Consider the following 11,044-nt stretch of genomic DNA (forward strand, 5'->3'; position numbering starts at 1 on the left):
CCGCGGCCGCACCTGCGAGCGGCACGGCCGGGGGGGCGCGCAGCCTCCGCCGCGCCCCGTCTCTTGCGCGGCCGCTGGGGCGCCCGCGGCGGCGCCTCTCCCGCCTTCCCTCCTTCCCCGCCCGCCCCGTCGCCAAGCGGGAGCCGCCAGCGGTGCGAGCAGAGCCGGAGCCGAGGCAGCCTCCGCCGCCCGTGCTGCTCGCCGCCCTGCCCTGCCCTGCCCGCCTTTCCCCTCCTCCGTCCCGCCCAAGCCATGAACTTTGGCCGCGGCCCCTCGGTGGTATTGAACGTCGGGGGCACCCGGTACTCCTTCTCCCGGGAGGTGCTGAAGGATTTCCCGCTGCGGCGGGTGAGCCGCCTGCACGGCTGCCTCTCGGAGCAGGACGTGCTGGAGGTGTGCGACGACTACGACCGCGAGCGGAACGAGTACTTCTTCGACCGGCACTCGGAGGCCTTCGGCTTCATCATGCTGTACGTGCGGCACGGCCACCTGCGCTTCGTGCCGCACATGTGCGAGCTCTCCTTCTACAACGAGATGATCTACTGGGGGCTGGAGGGCTCCCACCTCGACTACTGCTGCCAGCGCCGCCTCGACGACCGTATGTCCGAGACGTGCACCTACTACGCGGCGGAGGAGCCGCCGGGAGAGCCGCTCGGCGGCCCCGAGGGCAAGGGCCGGCGGCCGCCGGGAGCTGAGGGCGGGAAGTGGCTGGAGAGGATGAGGAGGACTTTCGAGGAGCCCACGTCTTCCGTGGCTGCCCAGGTCCTGGCCACCGTCTCCATCCTCTTCGTCATCGTGTCCATGGTGGTGCTGTGCGCCAGCACCCTGCCCGAGTGGCGGGCGCCGGAGAACCGCAGCGTGGAGGAGCAGAGCAGGTACACAGCAGAGTCAGTGAGGGAGCCCTCAGGGTAGGAGGATCCTTTATTTTCCCGCTGTCCCGTCCCCGTGTGTCCCGTCCAGTGTGTCCTGCCTCTCGTCCTGACGGTCCATAGCTGTAGCCGCCACCGGCAGAGATCGCCTGCGCGCCTTAAAACCCCGGTCCTGAACTGGGGAGCCGGGGATGGGGGGATGTGGGGGTGTCTCGGCGGAGCGGGCGCTCGGGCTCCCGCCGGGCTCTGCCGAGCGCCCGGCGGCCCCGAGTGCGGGGGACGGGAGTGGGAGCGGAGCCCTGCGGCGGACGGGGCTGCCGCCCCGGGGGCCGCGGGGAGCAGCCGTGCTACCGGCAGCCTGGGGCCGGCAGCCGGGCGCGGGTCCCGGGCAGGCTGACAGCGGAGCAGGTGCCATCGGAATACAGCTCCTCGCCCCTGTAAGGGTGCCTCCGTCTGTGCGGGATCTCGGAGCTCTTATTTCCCCCCTTTTAGGAAGCACGGGACTCCTTACTCAAACAGAGAAGTTCAAATATTCGTAAAATCATATTAGGCCTTACTATTGGGGAAAAAAAAGGGAATTAAAACCCTGAAAGAAAAGAATGCGATTCCCTTCTGTTTTCCTTTGAGAAAAGCACAATCCTCAATGTACTGTGCGTGTATTCATACAGGTCCTTCTGCTGGAGCAGATCCAGTGCCCTTTACGGTTCTGCTCGTGTAAAATCTTGTATTTGGGAACAGCCTTACCCCCCGTTCCTCTTTCCATCTCAGATTCTCTATGTGGGGAACACAGGAGATGATCAGGCTGCACATTAAGCTCTTGCAAACACATCGTATAAGCGCCCCAATGTATGAATGTAACAGATGTTTACATTTCTTTTAGAGAAAACGTGTGTAAGCACAGTAAACAATGCAAAACAGTTGCAGAAACCAGGGCATGGCGTATAAGGCTCAATCCCGAACCTTGCTAGTAAGAAAAAACCCTTTTTCATCTTCTTTATGACCTCAGTTTAAGGTTACATCGATGCAACTCTGCTGACTTCAGTATCGTTGCTCTCTCTCTCCCTTCTGTTCCCTGGAGAACAGAATCAAGACCACTCTGGTAGGATTTCTCCTGTAAATAAGACTGATACATAAAGAAGTGAACCCTTCTTCTATTTGCTAGCTTCTCCCTTCTTTTAAAACAGACAGGATAATCAACAAAAACTTTTCAGCTTCTGCTCTGCTAAAAGGGCCCTACAGTGAAATCGCAGCCTTGTCATTATGAAATCATCATCTTTTACCATAGACTTAATTGGAATGTGATATATTATATCTTAGTAGCCAAATTAATTCCTTGGAAAGTATTTTCAGAGTTTCCATTAGCTTAATGGAAAACTGCACCTGTATTTCTGATTGTAGCTGAGCCAAAGAATTAATTGTATGAACAAAAAGAAAGCAGATACAGACTGAGAAGCTGTTGATTCCTGCTTAGAATCAGATACGTCAAAAGTTGCTCTTACAGGTTCTTCCAGTTAAAAAGCCTTACTTAAGCTTTGCAAGACTATTTCAAAGAGTGGATGCTCTGGGTGATGTATTTGTAAGGCAACAAATTGCTTAGATACCCCCAATAGACAGGGGAAGATAGATGCAACACTACCATAGCATTAACAACATCGATCATATCTTTGTTCACATCTTCATGGTGTGGGAGTCAATAACAATTTTTCTGCTACTGAAAGAGTTCAGCTTGCAGAGGAACAAGGCATATGACGTGTAATTTTTCCTTCATAGTGCCTTTGTCTTCAAGAACATGCGTGTATTATATACACACATAATTTTACTCTTTTGAATGATTGCATTTTGTAACCCAAGTGTTTGAAGGATAAGATCCTAACTACCGGTAAGGTACAGTGCAGCCAAGAACTTCCCAGGGCAGCGAAGGCTGCTTTTAAAACCAGAAGGACCACTATCAATGGCAGGGTGAGTTTCTTCAGTACCGGTTGCAGTACTCCATGGAATTGCAACAAGAGAGAGATATAACCGTAAAAGTTGCGGCTGAACAGTTTCTAACCATCCTGTGAAAGTCTGTCGCATATAAACACCAATACAGGCTGGTTCATTCCACGTGTGACTTAACTCATGTGCTCTCACTGCACAGGAACTGATAGTGATTTAATGGTGAGCACATGGAAAACAGATACAAATGTGTTGCTTTCTGTCCACAGCTGGTCACCTTGTTCTCTTATGGGAGCCACTCCTTTCCTTCTTGCATATGCTGCATCATGACTAAAAAGCCTGTTACATCTGGAAAAAAAGGTGTGAGCTACAGTTGCTTTTAAGCAAGTGATCCAGTTTAGTTACAACTACGTACACATGCCATAGGATTTGACCTGACATGCCCAGTTGTCATCTGACTTTAGTTCCCTTTAGTTGTTTATATTTTCTTGTCTTTTGTTTGCAGTTATTTCATTTAAAATGAGTTAGGTTTTCAAAACCAAAGTAGCTAAGTGGCTTATTTGAAAGCCCGACACAGAAATCACACAGCAGTGTCTGGATTGCGTACTCTGGCGATACTGTCCATCTTAGGTGAGAAGGCTTTTAAAAATCTGGCCACTGGTTTCTGATATATTTAAAAGTTTGAAGCCAAATTCTGTCTTTTGTTTATTAGCCAAGGTTCCTCATTGAAATAAAGAAATTCTATGTGATGTGATAATACAATAATTTATTTTCTTTTTTTGTCAAGGGAAATTGTGACATTAATGCTGTATGCAGGTGAGTTTTGACTCACATGGCACTGCAATTACTAGTATGAGGACTTTGCATTATTCTAAAAACATATTTTGAAAAGTTCTAGGAATGAAAATTGAATGGGCTTATCTAGAAGTACTAAGGCTGTAGATTTTGGATGAAACCAACTATTCAGATCAGCACAAGCCACTGCTTAGAAGAGGTGAGAACTACCTCATGAAATTCAGCAACTTTGATATTTTTAGTCTCTCACATGTGTACTAATAAAACCCGCTGTCCTTCCCTCGATGCTATGTTACAGTTCAGAAAGGCGCCACGTGGATAATTTCTGTGGCTGAACTGTGGTGACCATCCCCAGAACCGCTTTGGGCAGCTGTAGCGGAAACAGCTCTAGCAGTGTGCATCCAGCTTACCTGGGCATCATCTCTAGAAGTAAGGGGGTCACTAACTCCGTAATTTACAAAATCAGCCTCTTTAATGAGGTTTGCAGTGTGGGTTACTGTGGCTGCCAGCTAATACCAGATGTGTTTATTTTTCTTGTATGAACACCTCTTCACCAGAAGAGGAATTGAGTTCACCAAACTTTTCTCAGAAACATTACGTTGTTACAACTTTTTAAAGGGTGAACAGCCTACAGCTATTTCTGACCCTTTCAAGTAACACCCTTTAGAGGGCAACAGAGAAATCCACGAGTAAGCCTTTTAAGGAGAGAGGGATGGGGAACCTGACCTCTGAATTTCATGGATCTTACAGGCACTGACAGTATAATTCTGTGATTTGCAGAGGGATTGCCTTCCCCAGGTCCGTTCTCAGGATGAGGGACGAGTTATTAAATTTCTTGCACTCTTAAGATTTTTGCTCTCTTCCGTGCCTTGGCACGTTTCACTTATCAGAGCTAAAGATTTGCATCAGATTTGCACAGTTTAGGAGCAGACAGCAGGGACACCTGTCTCTCCTTCTGTTGCTTCTGGCAATTTCAAATCATCTTTGCTCTCCTCTGAACTGTGCCAACAGATGCACGCTGTGAGTCTCTGACCAGGGACCTGTCCGTAAACTGATTGTAAGCATCATCTTTTGGGGAGAGCTTCTCAAGCCCGTGATAGGAAGTCATTTGAAGCTCCTTGACTTAATGCCAGCACAGTTCTTCCTTGACTTAATGCCAGCACAGTTCTATCTACCTGCCTTTAAACTATTTTTCTAATGCTAAATACGAGTAGCTTGTTAGCACAAGGGAGAGACTGCTGCCTCTTTTCCACTTATTAATCACGATTAAATTTGAATTAAAAGAATCACTCAGATATCAAGCCTATATGATTGCTGTGTCCTTAAGCAAAAGCAAACAAACACCGTAACTTCTCCAAACAGCATCTCTCAACAGATGCCAGTGGGCTTGTTTTCATCTCTGCAAAACATCAGCTTAAAAAGTTGCATTTGAATTTTAGACACAGAAAAATCATTTTTTCTTTATGGTGTTAGAATATCAGAACATCTGAATGTTTACATCCAACATTTTTTCAGAAAAAATAAGAACTTCTTTCCTGGGTAAGATCTAACCTGACCACAATTTTGCTAAGTTAAAACAGTAGGCTGAAGGTAAAGAATGGAACTACAGACCTAAGTTAAAAACACGGATTCTTCTAATGAATCTATGAGCTTTTTGAAAAACAGAGATAACGCAAAGAACAGATGCGTATCACTGCCTGGCCACAGGAGAACCTTAACGAACTCAGCAGCGCTAGGTGCCGCTTGTGTTTGAAGTATATGGAAAAGGTGCTGAGGACCCCAAAGCTCGAGATGTTCATATCCAGGTATCCCCTGAGAGCTGTGAAAGGCATTTCCCTCTTCCCTGGGGAGTGCTGGATCATCACAGCCTCCCACGTAGGGCACCAGAGTGTAATGCTTCAAGACATATTATTGCTACCAAAGCAGGGGCAGAACAGAAAAAAAGCCAGAGAGGTTTTTAATGCAGGGAAACTGACTGTTCTGTGGCCCTTACTCTTCAGTTTGTAGTAAGACAGAAGCCCTGTTGATTTGAGAAGGATTAAAAAGAAAAGACATTTGCTGAAATGACTAGTTGTCTTCCTGAGCAGGAATTCGATCTTTCTGGCTACTGCTTGGACGTTTTTCAGGTTTAATGCGCTTTACATGGAAATAGGCTTTAGCAACAATTTAACAAATCAGTGCTCACAGACTTTAATCTTTAATCCTGTCATATACTGTCTTTAGTCATATCATCTGTTTTCCTCATGTGTCCCGTTGATGTGTATGTTTTATTTACAAGCTTAATAGATAATAGTGCCACTAACAAATATTTTGGCTAGATTTCAGCCAACTCACCAGGGGATATTGAAAGTATAAAAATCAGCATGCTGGGGCAAAGAATAATGCTAAGTTGAAATATTCTAAGACATTAACAATATGATTTTTTTTAGTAATAACGAACTAGTCTTGTTAGTGATTGAAAAATAATTTCTGAAGTGGTTTAACCCATTGTACAAAAAATAGCTTATTCTGAAAGGACGTTATCAGATAGAACAGAAAATTGAAGAGTGATGGAATTACAGCAGAAACAAGGCTCAATTTTCCATTTATGGACAAAAGACTCATTAGAGCAATCTTGAAAGACTTAAGTATCAAGAGGCTTAAAATTTTAGGAGAAAAATGCTTCATGTGCTTAGGTCTGGGACAACGAACAGTAAGTTTGAGCAGAAATCACCTGTAACTGAATAAAAATTAGGACTTAGTCTTTTCTCTGATTATTTATAAATTTTCAGGGGAATCTTCAAGGAAACACTTCATGAGTTTGTTTTTAATTTCCCCTCTCCTTTTTGAATACCAGCTATTTTAAAACTGAATTGATGGGGGAAAACAAACAAACAAACCAAAAACTGTGATGGAAGTTTATAAAATAGGTACCTCATTTTACCAAATAAAGCTCATGATTTAATTATCTAGTTATAGATTTTAATACAGCATTATCACAGGAATGGGCAATAAAAGGCAGTCTGTCCTGTGAATATGCACCAAATACTTGAAGGTTTGATTACAGACGATACAGTAACTTTATTCTGCTGCGTGCATACATTTTATTTGGCTTTCACTTGATAGTTTAGTTCTTTTGAGGACTAACTATTAAATTTGCTTTCCTTATTAGATGTTATTTATCCATTAACAAGGTTAGACATAAAGATAAGTCATGACAAGGAGAGAGAGAGAGAGGGAGACTTGATCCAAAAGTGGAAACGTAGCATGTAGCACTACAGATTTCTCAACAGGCCAGAGGTTTCTAGTTCTTCTCACCAAAGCACTTGCTTTTATGTGATTCACCAGCACTGCCAAAATCCATCTACAAAGGCAAAAAGGAGTGACAAGAGAGAAAAAATTAAAAATGTTTCACTGGTGGCTAAGAATTAAAGAAAGGAAAGAAAAAAATAAGGGACACCCTTCTTCATTATCTTCTCCTTAGCCAGGATGCATATAATTGATGTGAATGAAGGATAGATGTGGAATGGAGAACTGGAAGTGCAATATGTAACAGAGTGGCAGTAATGCATCTCCTGCTGCCTTGATCTTGCTTTGTCATTTATGCATCAGCAATGTTCCTTAGCTCTCTTCAAGTCTGCTCTACAATCAAAAGCTTCTTCAGGCCTTCCTACTGAAGTATAACTGATTTACAGCATCTCTTGTGCTAGGAACTGCCAGAGCAAACCAATGCATTGATCACATTTGATGGATTCTTACTTGCACAACTGTTCCCCAAAGTTATACCAGATCACTGAATCAATGTTGATTCATAAGGAAGACTTCTGAATCACAACGATCAGGACAAAACTTCCTTAAAACTCGACTCAGAGATAACCTGCCTAATTTGTGACAAAGTGGAGGAATCAATTTCCAACATTATCAGGGCATCAGGAGGAAATACCGAGTGAAAAAGCCTTAAATTGTATAATTACAAATTGCTTTTTCATTTAAATGCTTCATGTCATAAGATACGAGTAGCACTACCAGAGAAATCTCATAAAATGTACTGAAATAGAGTCTGTTAGAAGTGTTGAATATTCCTGGCTGGAAGTTTCTATCCAGATACAATTTTTCTTTTAATCGTTACAGGAGATCTCATCTAGCCAACTTCTTAAGTACATTCAGACTTTATTGGTGTGCCCATTACCATGATCTTGCTGTTTGACTGATTCTACTACAGAAAGTCTTAGGTAGTTCCTCATCACGTGTAAAAAGGGATTTAAGATAACTTACCCATTCACTTTTTTTTTTTCTTTATTTTTTTCAACATAAAGGAACAATAATCCACAGTCATACAATAACTTTCGTATATTCTGTACATGACTTTTGTTTAAAAGACGTTATGATCTGAATATTTTTTGAAAGAAATTAAATCTGCATCTGAGGTAGTTATCACTCACTGTCATTATTAAAAGAAGCAGTAGTATTTTCAAAAGCTCAATTTTTAAAAGAACATGTAATTCTTAAGAGCAAGCCATTTTTGAAATTCACAAGTCTTTCCATTAAAAGGTGCTAAAATGAACAAGTGTTTTATAAGCCCTTTATGAAGAAAGGCTACTCGCTTACAGAATTTATGTTCATTTAAATTTGCTGTGGCTGGTATTACAGTGTACCTTATGACTTTACATCAACTGACCGTTACTGTTTCCTCCATTTTTTAGTGTAAAACTGAAGTGAATGAATGAATAAAATATAAATAAAACCAGCATATGAAACTTTTATGAATATGTATTAGTATAATTACAGCAGTTACAGAAGAATATTGTCTTTCTAACAGGCCATTGTCTTAATAAGAACAATAGATTTCAGAACTGGTAAAAAATCATGCAGATGTGTTAGGGAAGCAAAATTTTGGTTTGAAATGACAGTCAGATTATTACTTACAAATCATTACTGTTTCTACGGGCACTATCTTGTTAGGATCACTGCAGTAGCAAAAAAATCTCTGGCTGGATGTAGTGTTTCAAATCTCCAATCTCACGTCAGTTTGGTTTCAGACCTGTTGGTATGAGGTGGCACTGGTGATTGGTGTTTTCTTGGCTCAAACTGTTGTTGAAAAAAAGAGAAGCAAACAAAGGAAAGAGGGAAAGATTAGCTCCCATTCCCTCTTGTATTAAACAAGTGAGCACAGTCCGAATTCTTAAGAAAAGGATTCTTTTCAGATGGGAGATTTGGGACTACATGCACAACAGTTACTGAATAACCTTAGAGCAACGTTTTTATCTTCTATTTCCACCTTCCACTGGTTTCAAGTTGAGATGTTCTCAAGTCTCATTCACTGCACTGAGACTTGAAAATATTTAAGAACATGCTGAAATCACTGTCCAGAATTTCTTTTCTCAAGGACATTATTTGTATTTGGCAAGAAGATGATCTTGTCTATTGCTTTGGTTGCCTTGACGTTTTTGCTGCATCCCAGTTTAGGTGGATTTACATTTAAAACAAAACAAAAAATTCAGTAATGCAGAGCACAGTGGTAAACGGGAGGACACAAGCTTATTACTTCATATACCCAATGATAAAAAATAAAATACTCTCTGTATTCAGTGGCAATACCTATAAAGTTCTGAATATAATTCTAGGTAAACCCCTGTTTGGGATGCAAATCAGACAGACTGGTTTAGGTTGGTTCCTGAAGAACCAATTTGCATGAATTATCCAATGCAAAAGCTGATTTTTGCCTTCTCCGTCTTCACTTCCATTTTAGTTTAGCAGTCTGGTTCTATAACCAGCCAGGTCGCTGATCCACAGTCCTTGGCATTCTCAAGTGGATCAGGCCTCACAGATGTAAAACAAACAAACAAATGAACAAAATCCCCCAAAACTCACCCACAAAAAAAAAGAAAAAGATAATGATACACACTGGCATCGGTGGCATACCATTTCCTGTAGGGTTCCAGCTTTTGTAGGGATATTTGCCCCGTATTAGGATGAGTAGCAATCTATAATTCAAAGAAAACGATCAGTGAGTTCTTGGCAATGATCAGTTTAAACTCCTCAACTAGATCCTCAGGTTAATTGCTGAAATCTGGTGCTACATGCATAGGACAAGAATAGCGTAGCTTTCTGTTTGTCGTTTGTGAAGGTCTGAGTGTCAATTTGGTAATACCTGTGAACAAACCAAATAACCACTAAAGCTTTTGCACAGAACATAAATACTGTACTTTGTTTCTTTTGACAGGATAATTGAAGCTATCTGCATAGGCTGGTTCACTGCAGAGTGCATTGTGAGGTTCATCGTCTCCAAAAACAAGTGTGAGTTTGTCAGAAGACCTCTCAACATCATTGATTTACTGGCAATTACTCCTTACTACATCTCTGTTCTTATGACAGTTTTCACAGGGGAAAATTCGCAGCTTCAGAGGGCTGGCGTCACCTTGAGGGTCTTAAGAATGATGAGGATTTTTTGGGTGATTAAACTGGCTCGTCATTTCATTGGCCTTCAAACACTTGGTCTGACTCTGAAGCGTTGTTACAGAGAGATGGTGATGCTACTTGTCTTTATCTGTGTTGCTATGGCAATTTTCAGTGCACTTTCCCAGCTTCTTGAAAATGGGCTGGACTTGGGAACAAAGAATAAGGATTATGCCAGCATCCCTGCTGCTTGTTGGTGGGTGATCATCTCGATGACCACGGTTGGCTATGGTGACATGTGTCCCATCACTGTACCAGGAAGGATTCTTGGAGGAATTTGTGTCGTTAGTGGCATCGTTTTATTAGCCTTGCCCATCACTTTCATTTATCATAGCTTTGTGCAATGTTACCATGAGCTCAAGTTCCGATCCGCTAGGTACAGTAGAAGCCTCTCTGCTGAATTCTTAAATTGACCAAACTTGCATTCTGTTGTAGTTACCTCCTAAGCTTTGTCTTAGAAGAGAATGGTGGAAGGTCCCTTCGCATGTCCTCCTTGACTGGATGGTCTTATGGAACAACATTCTCGCCAGCCTGGAGAAAGCCCGTCACCATTCAGACAGGAAGGATGGCCATCTGCCTTGGGCACCTTGCAGGGAGAGGGAATGATGTTTCAAATTTGAGAGAACAAAATAGCAAAAGAGGATTCAGAAGTCCTCGACCAGACCAGTCTGGTCTTCAGTTTGCCTTTCCACACAAAAGCAGAACAAAAAATGGGCTTAACATGGAGATCTGTCGTTCCCATAATCACATCCTATACCACTCTAAGCAACGTGTAGCAGAAGTTTTTCAAATATTTCCATATCTAAATACTCCACAGAGGCATTGATAACTTCTTGCCTCAGGTATCTCCACTTTTAGTTCAGATAACCAAATTAGATACTGAAGGAGAATCACTGCTACTTTTGAGCTTCACAACAGAGTAGAGCTGGTTCTGTAACTCAGGAAAGATGAATAATATAAGTCTGTAGGGCAAAAAAATCTTAAGGCCTGATTCTGATCTTTGATGAAGC

General features: G+C 42.6%; 1 protein-coding gene across 2 annotated transcripts; it reads left to right on the forward strand.

Moving 5' to 3' along the window:
* Positions 1-252: 252 nt before the first annotated feature.
* KCNG3 (potassium voltage-gated channel modifier subfamily G member 3) lies at positions 253-10,447 on the forward strand. 2 transcript variants are annotated; one of them, XM_086628932.1, is made up of 2 exons: positions 253-908; positions 9,802-10,447. In XM_086628932.1, the coding sequence occupies exons 1-2, from the start codon at positions 253-255 to the stop codon at positions 10,445-10,447; spliced, it is 1,302 nt and encodes a 433-aa protein (XP_086485058.1). The 2 variants fall into 2 exon arrangements, with proteins under 2 accessions (XP_086485058.1, XP_086485066.1); XM_086628940.1 differs by having other exon boundaries at positions 253-875.
* The last annotated feature ends 597 nt before the right edge of the window (positions 10,448-11,044 follow it).

This window comes from Tauraco erythrolophus, chromosome 2 (genome assembly GCF_009769465.1).
Source record: "Tauraco erythrolophus isolate bTauEry1 chromosome 2, bTauEry1.pri, whole genome shotgun sequence".
In the NCBI taxonomy this organism is placed as follows: domain Eukaryota; kingdom Metazoa; phylum Chordata; class Aves; order Musophagiformes; family Musophagidae; genus Tauraco; species Tauraco erythrolophus.